The 22866-nt window shown below is 36.4% G+C and overlaps 3 protein-coding genes and 1 non-coding gene across 7 annotated transcripts; 2 read left to right on the forward strand and 2 right to left on the reverse strand.

The window, feature by feature from the left end:
- The first annotated feature begins 580 nt into the window (after window positions 1-580).
- TRNAA-CGC (transfer RNA alanine (anticodon CGC)) lies at window positions 581-653 on the forward strand. Its single transcript has one exon. It is a non-coding gene; the product is annotated as a tRNA-Ala (tRNA).
- A 347-nt stretch (window positions 654-1000) lies between these two features.
- Window positions 1001-6533, reverse strand: LOC125195780 (dynamin-related protein 5A-like). The gene is made up of 16 exons (XM_048094011.2): window positions 6230-6533; window positions 5497-5560; window positions 5288-5392; window positions 4914-5018; window positions 4601-4651; window positions 4426-4487; window positions 4117-4207; window positions 3833-3897; window positions 3451-3645; window positions 3204-3323; window positions 2970-3040; window positions 2644-2869; window positions 2178-2228; window positions 1723-1951; window positions 1497-1636; window positions 1001-1332 (listed from the first exon to the last, which is right to left on the reverse strand). Exons 1-16 carry the CDS (start codon window positions 6356-6358, stop codon window positions 1204-1206), a joined length of 1833 nt encoding a protein of 610 aa, XP_047949968.1. The 5' UTR covers window positions 6359-6533; the 3' UTR covers window positions 1001-1203.
- A 1305-nt stretch (window positions 6534-7838) lies between these two features.
- On the forward strand, window positions 7839-14714 carry LOC125196155 (sucrose nonfermenting 4-like protein). 4 transcript variants are annotated; one of them, XM_048094550.2, is made up of 14 exons: window positions 7841-8229; window positions 8328-8645; window positions 8745-8832; window positions 9086-9259; window positions 9595-9702; window positions 9805-9864; window positions 10683-10772; window positions 11163-11297; window positions 12117-12261; window positions 12335-12508; window positions 12931-12994; window positions 13099-13168; window positions 13737-13854; window positions 14152-14714. In XM_048094550.2, exons 2-14 carry the CDS (start codon window positions 8521-8523, stop codon window positions 14241-14243), a joined length of 1443 nt encoding a protein of 480 aa, XP_047950507.1. In that variant the 5' UTR covers window positions 7841-8229; window positions 8328-8520; the 3' UTR covers window positions 14244-14714. The 4 variants fall into 4 exon arrangements, with proteins under 4 accessions (XP_047950509.1, XP_047950507.1, XP_047950508.1 ...); XM_048094551.2 differs by having other exon boundaries at window positions 7841-8225; XM_089057286.1 differs by having other exon boundaries at window positions 7841-8645.
- Window positions 14715-14947: 233 nt separating this feature from the next.
- LOC125197298 (putative linoleate 9S-lipoxygenase 5) lies at window positions 14948-21386 on the reverse strand. Its single transcript, XM_048096025.2, has 8 exons — window positions 21005-21386; window positions 17852-18394; window positions 17041-17382; window positions 16884-16969; window positions 16701-16808; window positions 16319-16623; window positions 15942-16205; window positions 14948-15864 (listed from the first exon to the last, which is right to left on the reverse strand). The coding sequence occupies exons 1-8, from the start codon at window positions 21201-21203 to the stop codon at window positions 15111-15113; spliced, it is 2601 nt and encodes an 866-aa protein (XP_047951982.1). The 5' UTR covers window positions 21204-21386; the 3' UTR covers window positions 14948-15110.
- Window positions 21387-22866: the final 1480 nt, after the last annotated feature.

The following is a 22866-nucleotide window of genomic DNA, read 5'->3' on the forward strand; positions in this document are numbered from 1 at the left end:
TCCTTGTCCTTTTATGAACCCTTCATGAAATCACAGTCAACGGATTTCGGGTAGTGTCGTGCCAAGGGCCCCTTCCCAAAAATCACTTGGATGATTTGTGACACTAAATTGTAGTCCATTTTTTCACGGAACAAATGGGCAGTTACCGATCTGAAAATTCATAGAAAAATCAAGATTTGAGTGTTATATAGTACTACTACAAGGTTTTCTACGCCTAACACAAACAAATTTCTCAAAAGCTTTTTTGAACAATATAGCATAATAACACAAACAAAATTTGTCAATATGTATCAAACTGTTAGGAAAATGATATTGAGATAGAAAAAGAAAAAGATGATAAGCAAGGCGATAATGAAAAATGTTTGTAGCCTGGAGATGTGAATTTCACTAGAAGGCTGCAAAGTCATTCAAAATGACATCAATATGTGGTCAATTTATTTCACTGGTAGATATATAATCATATAAGAAAGATGTAGCACCTCAATAATGGTAGAGAAAACATACATCGCTACTCTGATTTTTAGCCTCTTATCTCAATTATCTCATATTTTATAAGCTTTAAGGGCCTCTAAATCAACCTGGGGGTGTAGCTCATATGGTAGAGCGCTCGCTTCGCATGCGAGAGGCACGGGGTTCGATTCCCCGCACCTCCATATTTTATTTTATTAATTTTATTCATTACCGTTCAATTTGTCTTGTACAATACACACATTGCATATTCAATTATTTTTTAGCCAAATTTAGTTTAATTCATTACCGCTCAATTGGTCTTGCACAATACACACATTGCATATTCAACTCACAAGTTTATTACGCAAAAATTTTGTTCAAGAACTGTCAAATTTTCAAGCTTTAATCTTCTGTTTACATTGTACTATTAGATTGCACTTTTTGAAAATAACAAAATATTTACCTTCAATGTATGTTAAATCAAAACTTCTCTCAAAAATCCTAAACCTCGAATTCTGGGGGGGAAAAGAAACAAAAAAAGATTGCCAGATTTGCCAAGAATCACAACTTGCAATATCAAAATTAGATGACATAATTATACAACAAAACTGGAGTGCACATAATACCTAAATATCTGTTGAGTTGAGCATACAAAGAATAATGGTCACACATAATGAAAGCACTATATATAGGTAGTAATGAAGGGTTGGGAGGGAGGGGCAAAAGGCGCAAGCAACATGATCCATCGAATCTCTATTTCGACCATGCGACTGAATCGATCTCTGCTTGAGCAGCTCTGTACAACTCCAGTCTCTTGGCAAGGGAGATGCGCCGCTGCATGATAGCCGGATCCTCATCCAACAATTTTCCCAACTGCTTCCCCTGTTCAACCAAGTAGCTCATTTGTTTCAGTAACTGTTTCCCTTTTTGATTTTCATATTTTTTCTATACATAATGTATCACTTTCTAGATGATTCTTCTAGGAGAAGGTGATTCACACAAAGGTACTCCATTTCAGATTGTTTTGGGAGGGAGGGAGGGTTTACCTCTTTTTTGCCTAAATCAGTGAAGAAGTGGTCAAGCAAGCTCCGTTTCGCCTCACGGACTTGGCAATATACGATAGACTTTGGAATGGAGTTTCTCAAGCTTCCACACACCATATTGACATAAGACAGCACAGTTGTTCCTGATGAAGTAAAAGACACCATTAGGTAAAAGAGGACTGTTGAGATCTGAACATGCTGTAATAACTGAGGGGTGATTCTCACTCACCAATTCTGCGAAGATATGAATCATTGTATCTGTCGAAGATTGAGTGCGTCGGATTGCCACCCTTCTCGACATCCTGGGGAAGCTTCCTAAAGAAATCTACAGTCAAGTAACTATTTTCCATTTCAACAAGCTGTATAGTTGCTTTCCTGCTCTCTTCCTTCATCCTATCCAATGATTCAATAGCAGCATTCCCGACCTCTACTCTGAGAGAAGGGTATTGCTTTAACTCCTACAAATAACAGATAAGTATCGAGCAGTTATCAGACACCATCATATGCAAAACGATTCTATCGTAGCATAATTTCCTGTTTCAATCAAGTCATCGCACTTCTTTTTTGCATTATGAGGTAGAAGGAAAATATGGTAGAAGACTGTTGCGACAAGTCACTTATAACTTGGTACAAGTATATACCAGCATATCATAACATAGACTACAATGAAGTTGGATGACTTACTACAGTCTCATTAATTGCCTTGTGAACCAGTTCCTTGAGTACTCCATGAACCTTATGAGAGAAAAGAGAGAAAATTATATAATTATTGTGCAATTAAATATGCTTCATACAAAAAGAAATATCGTAACAAATACTAGATGGGAAGACTTCGGATATGACTTCTTGGCATGAAGATATATATGTACATATATGGAGAAAATTAGTAGTAATTGGTTATTAATGAGTCCCCAAGTCCCCTCCTTATTGATGCACCATATGTATAAAATTAATGAATCCGCTGTACTATAATTTATTGAACTAAAAAAAATATCTGGTGCAGTAATAAAAAGGGGACTCACTGACTCACGGTATTAAGGGGGACTCATTTAAACGGGTGATCCCCCCCCCCCCCTATAAAAAAATCCTCTATAATTCCACCAACATCAATGGAATCTGGATATAGACAACCCGTAGTTAAAATGCATACCGCATCCACAGCAGCTTCTGCAGGACCTTTGATAAGGATCAAAGCAGTTTCAATGAGACGGCGATAACCCTGCTCAGGTGCTATGAGATGAGGCTGATACCCATCAGCTTCAGTGATTAACTTGCGTACATTTTCCATGGCAAGATGCTTATCAAACTGTAAGCGCTTCAACGCCGCAGGCAATTGGTTGTCAAAAACATTGTATATTTTATCACCACCAGGTCGACTGAAAAAATAAGGCATGACATGAATAAGGATTAATTCAAAAGTAAAATACATCTAATTATACATCCTAATGAGAACAAGTAGAGAGCATAAATACATACACTCCATCAAGATGCTCTTTGAAGATTCCATCAAATGTACGGCAGATTTCCATGATCATGTACAATTTTCCCTGGATTAGCAATCCAGATTTATAAAATTTCAGATCATCAACGGAACCATAAATGGATGGTCCTACTTTAAAAGGAAGTGCAAGGTAGAATACAAGGTCTACCAAGAAAACCTTTATAATAAGAGAGATATATTAGTGGCAAATGTAATAAGGTAATATTTACCCCAGCATCAGTTGCAATGGGCTTTCCAAGACGACTCAACTCAGATTCCAGCTCAATTACAGTTTTGTTGATTAGCGACTGAAGTCCTGGAATTCGTGATTTGATGACAGCTTCCAAATGCTAGAAAACAGCAGCAGGGAATTAAATATATACAGTAAAGATACATGCATTGTATGCATATAGAAAACTTTGAATATCTCCTTAAGCTAAAAATAAGTCAGTAAGGTTTAAGACGAGTTGTGCTCACTTTAGATAATATTTTCCCTAAATGCTCTGAGCCCATACGGTGAGCAAGATGTTTGTATTCTGGAGTTTGAGCAAAATACTCCCGCTCTCTACGCCTAGCAGCGATCATGTCAACATTTTTGTTGATGTCTTGTTGAGAGCGATTAACAACACCAATCCATGGAAACTGCAGCCTGTATGCTTTCCCTTCCAAGATCTACATATCCAAATAAATAACAATCAGAATGTTTAGGGCAGGCAGGCAGGCACACACACATTCACACACTAAAGAAAGATTACAAAGACAAGATGATTTAATATAGTAATATACTCAGTATCAAAACTAATGTACTGTTACTTGTTTTCTTAAAATATAAGATCAATATCCTTAGTTGTAAACTTACATCTACAGCATCAGTACCCTTGTCCATAAGATCAATCTTCGTCAGAACTCCAAATGTTCTCTCCCCTGAAATATGATTTGATGAGTGTCAAAATATTAGTACAAATTTATTATAAACAATAAAGACGTGTCAGAAAATTGATAATTTGGTCATTCGAATAATTTGGTAAAAACAGTGCAACTCACAGACAGTGAGACTAATCCCATTGTCTTTCTGAAAACGACAATCACATGCAAGAATATGACACAGTCAAATAGCTTTGCAACAGTACCAACATATTATACCTTTAGGGTCCACTTCACGAGAAATTTTAATTGCATCTGACGTTGCAAGGTCTTGGTTGGCAGGAGAAATAGCCAAAATAATACAGTTGGGCTGAAAAAAGAAATCACATAGGCATGGATCTGTCAGTAAAACCAAGTAGAGGCTAATCATATCCTTAATAGTAATATCAAGCATCAGAAGTGAACAGAGGATTTAATAGTTTTTCATAAGTTTGTTTGTAATGTTTTTGATAAATTTATATCATGTGCCTAAACATTCTAAAATTGATTGAATCCAATGACCAAACAATTATAAAAATTGTACAATACCTTCTCAATGTAAGACCTGACCATGTTTTCAATATCCATCACAATGCTATCTGGCTGACCATCTATGAAAACAAACAAACAATCATTTGTTAAAACTGGAAGGAAAGGATGTTATGCTTGAACTAACATTAGCTATAAGAAAATAAAGAAGTAACATGAAAAATGACAAACTCACCAACAGCCACTTTTGTAAGTCCAGGAAGATCAATCAAAGTAAGATTTACCACTGCAATAAGAAAATTTGTCAAACTTAATTGTTCCACTCTGAACATCAAATTAGAAAGAAAAAAAAAAGGCATCATCTTATTTCTGTAATTTTCTTAGAAAAATAGATATTATGAGAGTGTAGAAAAGTAGAGCAAAAGCTTCTGTGCAATTCCTCTCAAAACTAATAAACTATGGACCCAGCGGCCATAAATATTGTTATTTATTAAAGTCAAGTAATGCATTGTCCTCACGAAAAATAATCATGATTAAATTTGCCTTACCATTTGGCGAATAAATGCTAAGATATATTGGAACAGTGGAAATTTGCTTAGTAGAACGCCCAGTCTCTCTGTCAGTTTCATCAGCAATCTCCTTTCTGACAGCAGCTGTGCATGATAGGACAGATAAAGCAGAAAAAGATAATGTCAAGGCATCAAGCTTTCAAGGAGAAGTATACCCAAAACAATTACGTAAGAAGTGTCGAACAAATGCAAGGGAAATTTGTATAAATCCATTAGAATTTTTTCCTTGTTAGTTGGGTGGTTTCAGTATCTCGTAAAAAACCAATGTGTTGGAACAATCAAAGAGAAGTTTGAACATAGATCTCATATCATAGTAACATCCACATTTGAGCACCAGCAATAAAGAAACTTACCAAAATCAGTGAATTTCCTCCTAGGGAGATGTCCAAATTCTGCATATTCTCTGCCTTCATCAAGCCGATGAAGCTGCAGAACAAGAGGGCGTCTAGTAACAATACCTGTTTGTATCAAGGCCATCAAATTGTTAAAGAAAAGTGATTTCATGATTATTATTTTTATTATTATTATTATTATAACTTTAAAATGAATGCACAGTCATTACCGGATCCACGAGGTAAAAAGTCTTTCCCAACAACACTTTCAAGCACTGATGACTTTCCAGAACTCTACAACAGTTGGATCAAATCAACCAAAATGCAAATGGGTAAGTAAGAAAGTATAAAAAACATAAGTGGTGAGGTGCAATTGATAGTAGCAATATCACATTAACATATGAAAAAGATCCGAATGCTTAAGAATCCATTCGGAAGGTGCAAACAGACAAGTTTTATGGATTTTCTTGTAGAAAGTTAAATCAGATAGAAATACAAAAACACATGCTAGCATTTCCAGTTAATTCTCTATGCAGATTTATCTCCAAGAAGTTCGGGTATGGGAAAAAGTTATTCTTGCAACAAGTTTTATCAAATAATTATATCCATTTTCCTCTATATACAGCAATTAACCCATATACTAACATTTTTTAAAAGCGCAAAAAACCATATAAGCAAATAGCACAACTGAATATGAAATCAAAAATCATCCAACAAGCATGTAAAGGAAACGAATTCAAATCGACAACAGCTGCGAAGCAGATCTAACTCCGATCCCCAAAGAAATCGAATCAAAATACTAACTCAATCAACATTAACCACGATCTATAGAAACAAGAAGTAGACGCGCTTGAAATCATAAACCTTATTTCCGCTCAGATCAAGTCAAAAACAATAATTCCAAGATTAATCCAACAGAAAAAAGAGAAAGAAAAATGGCGAATTAAAAGCAAAAAATCAGACCTGACCGCCGACAACGGCGATAGAAGGCAAGGCGTCCCAGAGAGTAGGCAGCGCGGTCTCTTCGCCGTGATCTCCGAGAGCGGTGCAAGCTCTCTGCAACCGGTTAACCAATGAAATCAGATTCTCCATAGCTTCGAGTCAATGATCCTTGGACTTGACTCGGCGAAGACTGCACTTGAGAATTTGCGCAGTTGTATAGCTAGAGAGAGAGGCAGCCTTATCACAATCTACTGTTCGATCTCGGAGTTGTGGAGAGAGAGATTAGCAGGTGAAGAAATTGAATTTGAAAATGAATGGACACACACACACAGGTGAGATTAAACGGCGTCGTCAGTGGGTGACGCCGGCCTGTGCTTTGGCTTTTTTTGCTTTTCAAATTTCGTAGCTCAATTGAAGAATGGGCCAAGCATCGGCCCATATTAGCTTCATCTCAAGGCCCACACACCTATGCATTAAATTATGGTACGAATGTGTAATTAATAATTATAATTGTTTAAATTTTTATGATCAATTCATAAATTCATGGTACATTTTTTTAATTACACATTTTCACATTTTTTATATCGTCGAATTTTTTTCCTTTTGGTGTGATTAAAAGTAAAATCAAGCAAATTTATTTTTCTTCGTTTTTCTCCAATTCATGATGATAATATCATCATACGGTTTATTTTTTCTTATTTTTAAAGAATAAAAAGCATTGAACAAACATATGAATTTAAAGTTCAATGATTCTACAAACAATCAAGCTAAGATTCGAGTGGCTTATGATGTCATTAGGAGCATCCGCAATGGATGCCTAATCTGGAATCCGATCGCGCGAGATCATGTCGGTCGTCCTCGGGCATCCATTGCAGGCACCCTCCATCGGGCGCCCATTGTAACACTCAGCCCGAGCCCGATCGCGACGTTTTTTGCAAATTTTTTTTTTTTTTTTTTATTCTTTATTAAACTACTATAAATATTAAATACCATAATCCTCATTCACTTTTCACACACCAACACTCTCTACTCTACTCTCTTTCTCTTCTCTTTTCTCATTTTCACACTTTCAAGAATGGAACCGAGTTAATTTAGTAATGTAGTTTTTTTAAAAGCTTTTTAAAAGCAATTTAGTAATTAGTAATGTTTTTTTAGTTAAGTATGATGTAGTTTTTTTTTAATTAAATAATGTAGTTGTTTTTTCAAATCTGTAGTGTTTAATATAATATATTTAGATATTTTAATAATTAAAAATTAAATGCAAATTGAGTTTAATTGATAGGACTCACACTACGGGCAACTATTGCAGAAAGAAAGGGCACCCTAAAAATTGATGATGTGGTATGACTTTTAGTTTTGTTCTTTTTTTTAATTGTGCCTAAAAAATTAATTTAGCGGTAGAATGTTAATGATTGATGTCAAAATATTAAGATTTGACATACGGTCTTAAAAATTTCATTTATTTTTCCTTAGAAAATGGTCAATTCAGTTTTAGAAAGAAAAAGAAAAGTAAATGGGAGAGTATTAAACAATAATAAAAGCTGGAGGGCTAAATCGATATTAACGGAATATAAATTCTCTAAGCCAATCACTTTAACCATAAAATTTGTCGTTTATCAGGTGACAACTGCCCACATTTACAGTTTTACTTCTATTATGAATTAATCAATGATTCTTCTCTCTCAATTGTCTAATCTTGCTCAAGCCGCATGGAGATCTGCCGAATACTTCCATTTATAGCCGATATTGTCGCTCTTTTCCCTAATTCACCATTCTCTTTCTCATTTTATTGTTTTGTTTCTCTTGTTTGAGATTTTTTTCATTTGTCGTCAAATTTGATTCCAAAAAAGATACAGGACAGATTCTTCCTATAGGGTTTCTTTTGCGGTTGAGATCAAGTGGATAAGAAGCCGAGGTCTGATCACAGATCGGCACTCTAATTGCAAGTTTCAGTTGATAATCCGTGGGAACTGAACAGCGTCTCAATTATATCGAAAAGCAGCTCACAGTCGTATTAGTAGGTGCTGCTAGCTTGGACTCGGCTTATATTTGCTGCATTTCGTGTTTTTAGTTGTTGGAGATTTTAATTTGTGTTGGATTTTTCATGAGTGAATTGTAGAGGGGTCCTCTGCTGGATTTGGGGAGGATCCCAAAGTAGTGCTGTTTTATCGACATTTAGCTGTGGAAAGATATCTCAGCAATGCACACAAGGAGTTTTCGTAGCCTTCGGAATCTCGATTGATTGAGTAGTGTTGGAGAAAGAGTTGCAGTTTGGTTTGGATTGGATATTCCTAGACAGTCTAGAGCTACCAATGCAAGGAAGCATGCTTGGCGGTGCGAATAGTGAGACGAACAAGCATGGGACTGTAGTGATGCCTACTCGATTTGTCTGGCCTTATGGGGGAAGAAGAGTGTTGCTTAGTGGCTCTTTCACCAGGTGACTTGTGATTAATTTGAGTGTTAGGATCTTTTTGCTATTTATAGTGCCTCTTTTTCTTTAGTGTGTTTTCTAAGTGTGTGATTATCGGCATTGGAGGTGGCAAGATCACGTTCCTATGTCGCCGATGGAGGGTTGCCCCACCGTATTTCAGGTTATCTACCCCTTGACGCCCGGTCACCACCAGGTTAAGACTTCATCCGCCTACATTGGTTTATTTCATTTATTCCTTTGTCTAGAGGTGTTTTATGCTATTTTGATGTCCATATATGTTGTGTCTTGGATAACCAGAGAAAGAGAGTTCTTTTTTATACATATGCTAATATTGTGGGGAGGGAGGAAGAAAATACATTTTTATTAGAACTAGCTTGAGATCAGTGCCTCGAAGTTATGTGATAGACAAGTATGTTTACAAAAGTTTGTTTGCCTCATCTATACAGTACAAGTTTTTTGTTGATGGTGAATGGCGGCATGATGAACACCAACCATATGTAAGCGGAAATTATGGAGTGGTGAACACCATTTTCTTATCCAGAGAATCTGATACGATTCCTCCAATTTTGGGCTCTGATACAGCTGGTAGGATGGAAGTTGATGGTGATCCTTCTCCGCCGGTTCGTCCTCTCGTGCTTTGCTTATACACTTACGAGTTTTAGCAGCATCATTTGTGTATATTGTAGTATGAAATTATGTCCAACTGCTTTTGAAATTTTCCCTTTCCATCACAACTTACTTGAAATGTGTATAGAATCTGATTTTTACTGAAGTAGAAAAATGCATAAGTCATTTCCTAATGGTCACTTGTTTAGTGGCATGTGTAAAAGATTATTGTTTTAACACAGTCACACAACAACAATCTCTGGGGCAATCCAACTCAATATCCCTTTCTTTGCTCACTGGATTATTTTCGCAATTCATAAAAACAAGCATGTTGCATGACAACTTTCAGGAGGCGATTTTGAGTGCATCGCAGGCAGAAGTGGATCTATCTCGCGATCGTGTGTCTGCATTTTTGTCCTCACATACTGCTTATGAGTTGCTCCCGGAATCTGGAAAGGTATTCATTGTATGATTTTCACTAGGTGCATTATAAAAAAGTGAAGGGATATACTTTACTAGTTGTCCACATTGTAATTATGTAGCTAAACTTCTTTGGCAGGTGATCGCCTTGGATGTAAATTTACCAGTGAAACAGGCATTTCACATTCTTTATGAACAGGTATATTTCATGCCAATTACTCTTGTCCTCAAGATGTGCAGAAGTTTCAACCAGATTGTGCTGGGCTCCCTAGCCATTTTCATCATGAGCTAATAGCTATAGACTTTTTTTAAGAAAGAATACTGGCATAAAAAGTATACAGAACTTCCTAATACAGAAACATCATTACCTTCACTCTTCTCTTAAATTCTTGCTCAACTTTATTGCTCCAGACCATAGGAGCATGAGGTTTTTATTGCTAGGTACATGGCAGCATATAATACTATTAGAATTGATCCCTAGCCAGCATCAAACTATTGACATCAAGTTGAGACTAAGTTTTTAGTTTTTAGCATTTGGCAGTGAGTGGAGTACTTAAGTTTTTGGTATTTTTTCTTTTTTCCATACACGTTATGTCATCAGATATTTTTTTTCAGCGAACTACCAAGTGACAACTTTGAACATTCAGACTACTCCACTTTGCTCGTTTCTCTCCGGCTATCTGCTTCCGTTTGTTCCATTATCTGGAATGTTGTATCTGAGTTATAGTAAATTCATTTGAACCTGTAATTCAAAATGATATTGAATGCCACTATCAAATACTATGAGTAAAATATTACAAGCATTTAGTGTGTCAATTAAGCATTTAGTGTGTCAATTGAGAATTTATTCTTACTGTTCCAGGCACAAATTCCTTGAAAATGAGTACATTACTTACTATTGACATGTCTACCACTATATACCTGCACACATATGTAAACACATATGCACGAGACATTTTTTTTACTTCGGTTATTAGCTCAGATGCAATCTCAATAGCAAAAGATATTTATTTGCAGGGAATTTCTGTTGCTCCTTTGTGGGACTTTTGCAAGAGTCAGTTTGTTGGAGTTCTCAGTGCATCAGATTTTATTTTGATACTCAGAGAGGTACTCTGAACTCAACATTTTTGCATATCATGTTTGAAATTCAAGACTATAACATTATTGAAATAAAACTGCAAACTTAATTTTTTGCCAAAATTGGTTTCTTAAGCTCATTGTGACTCTTCTTTGTTTTTTTCCCTGAGCCTCATTACTCAGACTTGATTTGATTTTCACTCCCACTTATTTTCTGTTGCACCCCTTCCCCCTTAGTACCAGGAATAGTTTCTGCTAGTTTCCTATCCTCTAATGGTCTTCCTGAGAATTTTTTTCATGGAGTATAGAGTATATGAAATGCAGTGTATCAAATTCTTTGATGGACGTGCCTTTTTGTTCTACATACTAAAATTTATGTTTAGTGAAGTCATGGAATTATGTTCAATTGTTCAAATCCAGCTTGGGAATCATGGATCTAACTTGACTGAGGAAGAACTTGAGACACATACGATATCCGCCTGGAAAGAAGGGAAAGCGCATCTTACTCAACAGATTTCTGCATCATATGATTCATATTTGAATCGTCTTGTCCGTGTAAGCAATTTTTTTGTTGATAGAAGCACCACACACAATTTATGGTCCATATTTTTATTGTTTTCCATGTACTTTCCGATCTGGTTATGTTCGTATTTGACATTTGAGTTGCTTGCATGTTATGGAGACTACTTTGACACATATTTTTTATAAATGCCAGAAATAGATGGCAAAAGCTTGCAAGTCCAAGTTTGGCTCTCATTTATGCTAAAGATGAAATTTAATATGTAAAGGAATCAACACTCCACTTGTGTATGTAGAGCATTTTTTGTGAGATGGCTAGACCAAAACGAATATGTGCATAACACCAGCAGACACTAGTTGTGCCTTGAAAAGGGACATGAGAGTTCCTTGGCTGGAAGAAGTGCATTGACTAGTGGCATGTTCAGCAGATTGAGCAGGAGTGTGAATAAACTTAGGATTAAGACAAGTAATATGTGGCTTCAAAAATAGTGATGTTCCTTGAACAACTGAACATGTTTTATGAGAGTAATACGGGGATGCGGTTTACTTGGTTCCTAACAAATATGACAAGTTGTTTGCTACTACTCTACGAATACACTTTTGTCAAAACCATAACAGAGTCAGTTCAGCTCTTTCATTTTAATGTTATCTTGGAATTCTCTGATTAAATTTTGTTCCATGCGAGTGCGACCATATATTTTTCCAACAATATTCTTGCATAAGATGATTCATGTAGTGATTTTGCATTCTTAACTGTCTAATCTTCTTTTTTTCTTAGTATATATTCTTGGAACTAGTCACTGTTTTGAGTTGCATTTAGTGTAATTATTTGACATTGATGTTCAATAAATGCAGGCTGGGGCTTACGATTCGTTGAAGGATGTTGCGCTGAAACTTCTGCAATCTAAATTCTCCACAGTTCCTATTATTCACTCCTCATCACAGGATGGGTCATGTCCTCATCTCCTACACCTCGCTTCCCTTTCTGGAATACTTAAATGTGAGAAACATATTTTCGTTAATTTGCGCATTTGTTTAACTTCATGACTTGACTAACTTGGTTCAATATCCAGGCATATGCCGTCATTTCAAGTATTCTTCGAGCTCCTTGCCCATTCTTCAGAAACCAATATGTTCATTTCCTTTGGGTACTTGGGTTCCAAAAATTGGGGAGACTAATGGAAAGCCAATTGCAATGCTAAGACCAAATGCCTTGTTAAGTGCTGCTCTTTCTTTGTTAATCCAAGGTATAAACTCTTTGTCCTGGTATATTTATATTCATTTCTCTAATTGGGGTTAAATGATCTTCAGTTTCTTCACTGTCTCTATCACCTGATGCTTTTCTATTAGGTGTCAGTTTGATCTTTCCTTTTTAAAAGCCTATCACAGACTGATACTGATCAATCCTTATAGTTCTCTTGAACATCTTTTGATATATATATATGTATTTTATTTTTCTAGACAATTATCCTTATAATTCCCTTTCTTATTTTTTTAGTATTTCTTGTTTAATAGTCTTAGAGCTTATCATTCTGCCTTAACTGAGCTGGCCATTGTGAAATTCTAAAATAAGTGAAGTCTTTCCTTCTATGAAGGTGGCTTGATGTCAAGAATCTATTATGTGTTTTGTATATTGTATCCTCTAACTTCACAATCATTGATATATCAGCTGATGTTAGCTCCATACCTATCGTGGATGAGAATGATTCTTTGGTGGATATATATTGCCGCAGGTACATATTTACTTGTTTCTGAGATAGCTGTAGGAAAACATATCCTTTCTTTGATTTCACTGGCACCCTTTTATTAAACATCTATGTATCTAATATGATGGCAGTGATATCACTGCTTTGGCAAAAGATAGAGTGTATGCACAGGTTCATCTTGATGACTTGAGTGTTCATCAGGTACAGTCAGTTGATCATAACATTCTTCCACTTACCTCAGATATATTAAAGTCTTGTCATGTGGCTCTAGAACATTTATATAAATTCTTGCTTCAGGAATATGTTTGATGCATTTACCCTGCTCTCTGAAAGTCTGATTTTTGCTGTATAGATGGATATAGAGTTCTAAGTTTTTTTTATCATATAAAAGTTTCATGACTTCATTTAAACACTAACTTTATCCAGTAGAGAAACTAGTGAATAATGATAGTTTTCTGAATATGATTTCTTCTGATAAACCCTGAATTATAAAAAATCCTGTGAAACAAATTTTTTGTTCTGTGCTACGACACCCTGGGAAGAAAAGGTAGCATTGAAAAAAACATGTTATCTCCTAAGTTTCCTTTGTAATACTGGATCATATTTAGCAAGTAGAAATGCATGGTAATTTTCCCCATCTCAGCCAGTTTTCTTTTCTGTGGTTGGAAGGTTGTGTTAGTAGTAATTATAACCTCAAACTGGGTGGGTCTCACAAAAAAAAGGATATGACCAGAGAGTTATAGTTACGATATTGTTCTTTGATCTGTAGGCCATACAGCTGGGACAAGATGCTACCTCTCCTCGTGGCCTCTTTAATGGTCAGAGATGTCAGATGTGCTTAAGGTCTGATCCTTTGCACAAAGTGATGGAGCGACTGTCTGTTCCTGGTAATTACATCTGAACGTTGACTTTCGATTCATACTTTTGGTGCAATTTTTAGGGATGGTCATTAATTACAAAAGAAACAACCATTGAAGATATTACATATGAAGCTTCACCAAGCTTCTACAAAGTCTGTCACATCTTCCCCTCACCTCTCTCTCTCTCTCATATAGATTGCTGTGCTCATGTTTCCCAACCATTTTACTTAAAATGATTATTAGTGGCATTAGTATGTGCTCATCTTGTCTGCATTGAAAAGAGTATTTTCTCATTGTACTACGGAACTGTGGCTCGTTTTCCAGGGGTGAGAAGAGTCATAATAGTGGAAGCTGGGAGTAAGCGCGTTGAAGGTATCATTTCACTGAGTGACGTGTTCAGATTCTTGCTTGGCTAGATGAGAAGGGGTCTGCCTGTTCATTATGCTCCCACAAAATGAGGAAAAAATTATGTGTAAATTAGGACGATTTCACTTGATTTTTCACTATATATTGACTTTTTAGTTGTCCATCTGCTGCCGGCATAGCCACAAAATTTGCTATTTCCATCGACTGAATGCATTCAGCGGGAATAAATTTGTAGCACCTGATGATGATGGTCGTGCACGTGCAGTAATGTCCATGAAAAAAGATTGTAGCATGTACATTTAGTCATGGAAAAAGATTAAGAATCTTCCGATTCAATACTCATTGGAGTCTTGCAGGTATAAATTGTGAAAGCAAAATTTAGTAATATCTTTGTATAGATTGTGTACTAATTTCTGTAGATAAACCTGCATTTTGTGTACTCATTATATCTATGCTCACCTGTGGTTAGTTTGAGGATGGTTAGATAATCGAAATTATTGAACAAAATATTCATCTCTGAATGTTAGTTTTATTTAGTTTTTGGAATTGAAAGTCATTTATATACAATTAACAAAAACTTTTGTGAGTTTTCGTTCACTATAATGGTAGAGTTCGGAGGCCAAAGGTCTTAGATTCGATTCCTGCACTCACACTGTGGGAGAAAACCTGCTTGAATGGATCTCCACAGGAAACCAATAGATAAACAAACCACCAACATTCGAAAATTTGAAGAAATTTCACTCTCCCATCATCATTGTTATAGTACTTTTCTTGAGCAAATTATTATTCATAGCAATACGTGACAAGAACAAAGTTACGTCACACAAATCCCTACACAATCTACAATCCATTTATTTAACAACTCACAACTATGAGCGAGAAGAAAGCCTAGAACTCCATGAGTGAAATAAAAGACTTCAAATAGAGGTACTATTAGGAATCCCTCTACCAGTCATTCCCTCTTCACTCGTAGGATACATCAACGTGTAAGGCAGCTTCGTAGGCCCAACTCTATTCTTCCACTTCTCATCTCCATTCATCTCCATGATCTTCCTCTCCACCCCACCCAACTCCTTCCCAAACCTCTCAAACGCCGCCAGCGCCTCCGCATCCTTGGTCCACACCGGGGTGTCCCTCTGCCCGAGATATAACTCATCCGAGGAATGCCTCGACAGGAGCTCAATCAGCGCAACGCCCAGCAGCGTCTGCAGCCTTGCGGTGATGGTCTTGAAGAACACCCTGTCGGGGTCTGTCTTCAGCAACTCGTAGTCCTCGCTGCCAGGCTCGGGCATGAACTGCCGGCTCACAGTGGGACGGTTGGGCATGTACCCGCCGTACGCGTACTGCCCGAAGTTGAGCGCCGCGTGCAACGCTGATGCTATCCATATTATGATGGTGCAGCTGTCGATGAGGTCTTTGCGCGTCTGCATTTTGGGCCACCATGGCGCGTCCTTCTTGTCGCCATGCCCTTCCTCCCGGAGCTCCTTCCACCATGATTGTAGCTCTGTGTCGTCCACCACAGCCTCGTCTGATGGATAGTACAGGTTACAGTAGTCATCGACCCACGTGTTTATGGCGGACCAGATTTGGAGGCCATCTACCGCGTATGGATAGTCCTCCATCACAAGGCGGATCCCGTGCGGGGAGTCTGGATCCTCCACAGCCATGCCTCTGTAGAGTTTAAGACACAAGATACACATTAAATGGAAACACGAAACATATCAATGAAGGTGTTTGATCACTACTACCTCTTGAGTAGATCAGCTGGGAGTGCCTGATCGGGGAAATTCCAGTCCTTGTAGATAAAGGAAGACAACTCCATGGCGTATCGAGCAGGGAAGACAGTTGCCTCAAGAATTCCTCCGGCGTTGATCAAGATTTGTCGCGCGAAAGCATTGATGTTCATCGTGGAGCGGAAGTGAGGATACAAAAGCTTATGAATGGGGTGCATCACGCTCAGTTGTCTATTTGTTGCAATCACCACTGGCTCTATCACAGCATGTGTATGCAACCTGCAGATAAACCATATGCAAATACCAGTCAAATAAAACTCGATTAGAATTTAATAATCACAATTGATATATCATAAGAAAATGAAGCACTGTTTTTTGGTAGCTTAAGTTACCAATGGCTGATGAGCTGATGAACTCCCGAATCACTAACTCCAACATAGGCCTTAGCCAGCTGCCAAATCGAACCCTCAATACCGTCTTGAGCAGGAGTATACACCTGACTCACGGCTCCGTGCTCATCCCCATCAGGATGTGGGAGGCTGAGCTCAATCGCCAAAGGCCTCAAACTCCCATCGTTTTGCAAGAAAAGTAGAGTCCTCGTGGCGTACATTTTCGTGGTGGTGCTGTTGATCCTCCTCAGATACGGCATCAACGAGTCGTGATGGCTCAGTATGAACAACCGATTCTTCTCCAACACCTGCAATTCAGTCAGAATCATTGCATGTCAGACATGGCATCTTCCCTGCTACCATAAATTGATACAACCATCCACACCTTTTCAAGTGTGAGCCCGTCCACTCCATTCTTGATATGATCCCACGTTATCATACTACTCTGGTTCCCGTAAAGTTGAGGGTCAAGATTGCTCTTGGGAGGAAACTCCTACAAAGTTCACATGTTGATACAACAAACATCAAAATTAAGACCTACAGAGGCATTGATGGGATCCGAACATACCTGCAGACGACTAATTATGACAGGGTTCATCCCTGCTACCATCTCTCGTGCAAACTCTTCATCAGTTCTCCACGCAGTCTTGTCCTCTGCAACAACATTTTGTCACTAGTCAATCAACAGACTCTGGCAGTGGTTGGTGAATGTGATAGGAAGGTACCTTTGATGATATCGGGCACCGGATACTTGAAGAGGCCCTCATCATCTCTAGGAAGAATCTGCTTGAGCAGCTCCAAAGGGACATTATCATATAGGTTCTTGAGCAGAGGCCCCTCTGGCAGCTTGAAGCCTCCCTCATAGATTTCAAGAGCGTCTTCAAAACTCTCGAACTCGTTGCTGAGGCTGGCACACAAGTCCGTAAACTCAGGCAGAAGGAACTGGAAGATAGATTTGAGGCCATAACCAAGAAAATCAGACAGCTTCAGATGCCCAAAACGCTCGTCTCTTGGAACGTAGATGTTCAAGCTCATAAGCAATGGTATCCTACTCTCCGTATTGGGATCTGCACATCACAAAGACTAACTCCATCGTCCCAAATACTTACACGATTCATACAAAAAGTTTCATCATTGTTTCATGTTGGCTCAAAAAGGTTCTAGTTGACATAATTGATAGTACAATATATTTTGTCAACGGACGTTCGATCAAGCCAATTTTTGCCTATGTGGCATCCGAGTCATCAACTTAAATGCTTCAATTTTCCTATGTAGCATCCAAGTAATCGCAATCGGGGGAGATCACCTAAAAGCCAATTTTACGGTAAATCCTTAACCCTAATATATTGTTTTAATCGAAAATTGACATTTAAGTCAAAATGTATCACAATGTCACAATGAGACCGAATGAACTGTTTTCTATCAATTACTCCAGCTTAATTGTTTTTTATCAATATAAAACAATGATCACATATTTAATTGCAAATATAAATCAATTCAAAATATGGGATAGTAATTACTAGCATAAGTGATCACCTGTTTTAGTAGGAGGCCTTCCCGTTCTCCCTCTACGCGGATACGGATATCGCGAGGATCCGCCAAGAACGGGCCGGGCAGAATCCTGGCCGCTATCCGGATCCGCCAAATCATTATAATAAGCATAGTCATACACTCTATCCCACTCCCGCAACTCGCGGGTCCCATCTCCACCTCCACGCAGGATAGCGAGCTCCTCCTCTCGGTACGGCACGAGCGGGGGCGGGGTTTGCGAGGGGAGATAGGGCTGATTGGCGAAGAAGACGCGGGCGGAGTCGTACTTGTGGGAAGGGTAGACCCAGGAGTTGCAGACGAAGTGGATGGGGGCGTGTTCGTGGCCGGGGACGGCCTCGAGGGTTAGGGTTTTGAGGAAGAATTCGGTGTGGTGGGAGTTGGTGATGAGGAATGCGCCCGGGATTCCGATGTCTTCTTCGTAGTCGAATGTGACGTCGTATGCTGAATCTTCTGGTGTCAGAGATGTGATTGTTGTGATCCATCTTTCTAGCTCTGCTCCTTTTCCCACCTTCCCCTTCAGCTTGTTTCCTGCATTTTCATTTCATCATCAGCTTATACTACAACTCTGTGGATTTTTCATTTTAATTTTCATCATATATTCATAGGACCCAAGCCAGATATTTATATTATATGTTGGTTTAGACATGCACATGCATTTCACATTTTTTTTATTAAATTTTTTAATCAAACCCAATTTATGAAAATAGTGTTGTAATGTTGACTTTTTAAATGAATAAAAGGAATATTGGTCTCTAAAACCATCAACTTTAGCAAAATTTGGTATAGGGAGTGTTATATTGTTAACTCATAACTTAATAATAGTCATTAGATATTTAAATTAAGGGCTTAGATCATTAATCCTAAATGTTAATACGATCAGCGAAAAACGTCAATAATGCCATAAGATTAATTCCAAAAAATATCAATAGGGGTATTAATGTCAATTAACTACATGTTTAGTTATAACTAACTTTTAAAAGAAATCCCAAAACTTAAAATTCATATAACATATATCAAATTAAAGATAATTTCATAAGGATTCCAACGATATCATACATGCATATGTTCCGACGTCAAAATTTGAAAACAAATTCGAAAATTTTTAATCTTTTCGTACAAGCAGAAATGTCAACAAACTATATAAAATATGTCAATATAATACATGTAGAATGTCAATATAAGCAATGGGTTAACATTCTTAAAGCATTGTGTTGACATTCTCAAAGCATTGTGTTGATATTTTCGGAACACTATATTGACATTTTCATCCAAAACCCTAATTTGGAGTTTTTTTTTATCTTTTTCTATTTAATTAATAAAAAACGAAAATTACATGTGGCAAATTGTAGACCACACGTTTTCTAAAATCTTATGCCCTTAAATTAGTTGTAGTTAGCAATTAAATGATAGTTAGCAATTGATCACTCCCCAATTTGGTATTTCTCAAGAACTTTAAAATTAGTCAAAAAAATCACAAACTTTATACTTTTGTTTGTTATATTTCATAACCCAGTCCAGACAAAATGTCTAATTTTAGACCACTTTTTATGTTCGAGACAAGTGTAATAAAAAATCACGTAGAAAACCATATTAATTTAGTGGGACTATCCAAAAAGAAATACGTCTCATTTATGATGGCCTCATTTATGATGGAATTGAGGGAATAGTACTAATAATGAGTGAATGGCAGTGTACCAATTTAGTGGAATTTTTATGAGAGTCTAACTTGTTTTTATAATAAGATATAAGTTTAGTAAATTAGATGAATGTAATCTCTATTTACTAGTAAAAGATAAATTGGATATGATAATGGGGGCTCATATTGTGAAGGACGAATGTTAATAGTACTATATCTATACTATAGTCAACTAAACTGTATCTAAGTTTAAAATTGGACGGACCCACCTGCCTTTATAAATTAAGAGAAACTATCAAAATCTAGGAGTATATCTCAATAAGTCATTGATCAAAGCTGAGAAGGACCATCAAATTTTGACGTATACACGTTAAGCATGGAAAATTATGATGATCTTCCTAAGTTTTTTTAGAAAAATAAAAGGCAGGCATATCTCCATTAGGAAATAAATATTCTGTATTGGGATAAAATATTGATCTCACTATTCACTATACTATATATATGACACAAACAAACAATAAGTTATCTATCACGTGGCTATTTTTTAATCTTTAATTAAATGTAGTAAGAGACTATTAAAACATCCCAGCTAGGACGTCTAACTATATTTTACCATTAATTAGTTGTTATCGATTCCGTGAGAATTGATTCGGCAACTACTCTAGTCAAAATCACATAATTTAAACTTGATCTTGATTAAATTAAATATTCGTGTTAGGTATTACTACGTGGTGTTTCAACTTTTTGGTTTTGGGTGATTGGTTCATGCACGACTCATTATTGTTTGCTGGGAAATTAATTGCTATTTGATGGGAAATTAATTTTGTTTAATTAAATTAAGCCTAACCTTTTTAGTTAGTTTAATTGTATGTATTCAAGGGGGAATTTCGATAAATATAAAGTAGAGTTTATTTTCTCTTATTACCTGTTATTTTTTGGTATATCGTGAAAGTTAATTCATGTTAACTTCTCTTTCAATTTACATTATTTTTACAATCATAAATACTAATATCATACACATATACACGTAAACGGCATTAATTGGAAATTTGGAGATGTGATGAATGCGACAAATCAAGCTAGAGGGAGAGTAGTATTTTTAATGCATTTAAATACATTAAATACGCACACAACAACTTTTTTTTTTTTACTTTGAAATTTTTTCTTCACACATTTAGATAGTACATAAAATAAATTCTTGTCCACCCAAACTTATTCATAAAACAGCCCATCTTAAAATCCTAGTTAGAAAGCTAAATTTGTATTTGATTCGACTCTTATATAAAGAGAAAAATACAAGCATATGATCTATATATGTTTGGACATATTGATACAAGCCAAAAACATACTCCATATTCCACAATCAAAGTTAGCACTACTAACTAAATTTCACCCACACATCACCATAAAGAAAAGTCATGCATAAACACCGATATACAAACAACCAAATACTATTAAATATATACATACAATTAAACATGAGAGAGAGAGAGAGAGAGGACCTGAAGAGTGAGAATGGAGGGAGCTGATGAGATGAAGAGTAACAGTTTTACCGACCAATTCGTGAAGACGATCGAGAAGAGATGCTCCTAAATCGTTGAAATCGAGAACATTCTTCTTCATCAACACTACTCTTCCTTTTATCTTCTTCTTCTCTTCCCCATTTTTCCCCCTCACCGTCTCCACCATGCCTTTCAACATCTCTCTCTCTATGGACTATGAATGAATGAAGTCGAATTGAAATGTGTATGTATTTATAGAGATAGGAATTCAGAAGCGCGACCACGTTTTCATCTCTTGATTCATACGTTTACGATAGCATTAGTAACATCAAATTGATAAAAGTGCGCGTGCGTGTCGATTGTGTCGAATTGTGTAATGACTACTGTTTGACTTCTAATAGTTATTACAATTTGAAGTTATAGTATAAAGGGGAATGCTGTACAATAATGTCTCAACTACTTTTTTTTAATAAATAAACTAAATATTATGCGTCTAATTTTTACTAAGCTACCAAAATGTGCATGTCATGTAAGATTAATTAATTACAATATATATTGTTGGTATATATTTCGTGGATTTTTAGGGTTTGGACTCGGAAAAATGGATTTGAGATATTTTCATTGTAAGAGATTGGGTGCTACTCCCTCCGTCCGCCATTAGGAGTCTCATTCATGGGTGGCACGGGTTTTAAGAAATGTTAAGAAAAGTGGGTGGAAAAAAGTTAGTGGAATAGAGAGCCCACTTGTATATATTAGTTTTAAATGAAATGTGAGTTGAATGAGTTAATGGAAGGTGAGACCCTATTACCATTTATGGTAAAAGTGAACCGGGACTCTTATTCGCGGACGGACTAAAATGGAAAAAACGAGACTCCTATTCGCGGACGGAGGGAGTCAAACGTTTGGGCGTTTTTTTTAAATTGTTAAAAATTGGGACATTTTAATATATATGGTCATGAATTTGTCCATTTTGAAAGATTCTAATTGCAATTAAATTTGAGTTCTATTAGTCCGATCAAATATTAGTCTCTACTGGCTCCCAAGTCATACTAAGAATTGAAAGAAATAGTATAAACTTGAGTAATGATGCATAACTTCATTCTTCAAAAGAAAATATATACAACTACATACAAGTAACTTGAGAAAATCTTATTCAATATATATCATTGGCGACGAAGAACATATTATATACATTGAGAGGATTTGCAAAGTAAAGTTTGAAACTAATTAGTAATTCAAGTACGAAGAAAGAGCATGTTCAATAGAGTACTGACTTTTGTAGAAAACAATAATCATATTTCAATTGATAAAATATTTTTCATCCAATTAATAAATCGAAGTTCGGTCACCAATTAATGTTTGTGTGTGTGGTTATTTGAGTTGTAACTCAAGAATATGGGAACTAACTAGCTAACTGAGAATTAATTGTAGTAGTAATTATTAATCTCTACTGTTAAATGATTTTTTTTAAAAGGGAAAAGATCCGTGTGATTTTTGTTTGAATTTTTACAATATTTAAATTGTACATAGCATAAAGTTATAAAATAATAGGCCGCAAGTACAGGTAGGATCGATGATCTTATTATAAATTTGGCCCATACCTAATCACAACTACCTTCTACATTAATTAACCTATTAATTAACATATTTATTCGAGCTAAAGTAATTATTTTAATGTATATATGTAGATATACCGTTGAATTCTTTATATTTTAATATTTATGGAAGGTTCAAAATGTTTTCTTATATTGTTATATTATGTCTATTGCTATGATTTTGCGTGTTTCAATAACCACCACTCAACGTTTTTTATTACTTATAAGGAGCACTATAATATTGACACAATATCTCACAGAATATGA

This window comes from Salvia hispanica, chromosome 4 (genome assembly GCF_029641045.1).
Source record: "Salvia hispanica isolate PSC_SH4W2 chromosome 4, Shi_PSC_v1, whole genome shotgun sequence".
Lineage (NCBI taxonomy): Eukaryota > Viridiplantae > Streptophyta > Magnoliopsida > Lamiales > Lamiaceae > Salvia > Salvia hispanica.

Bases quoted from the DNA above. Each gene is read 5' to 3' on its own strand.
- LOC125195780 (XM_048094011.2), bottom strand. From the start codon at position 6,358: ATGGAGAATCTGATTTCATTGGTTAACCGGTTGCAGAGAGCTTGCACC. The intron at 2,229-2,643 runs GTATGCATTTTA...TTCTCTCATAAG, and splicing joins CAGAAGCTGCTGTGGATGCG to GTTCATGGAGTACTCAAGGA. The intron at 1,637-1,722 runs GTGAGTGAGAAT...TTACTTCATCAG, and splicing joins TTCATATCTTCGCAGAATTG to GAACAACTGTGCTGTCTTAT.
- LOC125197298 (XM_048096025.2), bottom strand. From the start codon at position 21,203: ATGTTGAAAGGCATGGTGGAGACGGTGAGGGGGAAAAATGGGGAAGAG. The intron at 16,970-17,040 runs GTACCTTCCTAT...ATGTTGTTGCAG, and splicing joins GGTGCCCGATATCATCAAAG to AGGACAAGACTGCGTGGAGA. The intron at 15,865-15,941 runs GTAGTAGTGATC...TAAACTCTACAG, and splicing joins CCAGCTGATCTACTCAAGAG to AGGCATGGCTGTGGAGGATC.
- LOC125196155 (XM_089057286.1), top strand. From the start codon at position 8,521: ATGCAAGGAAGCATGCTTGGCGGTGCGAATAGTGAGACGAACAAGCAT. The intron at 12,262-12,334 runs GTGAGAAACATA...TTCAATATCCAG, and splicing joins CCTTTCTGGAATACTTAAAT to GCATATGCCGTCATTTCAAG. The intron at 13,169-13,736 runs GTACAGTCAGTT...TTTGATCTGTAG, and splicing joins ATGACTTGAGTGTTCATCAG to GCCATACAGCTGGGACAAGA.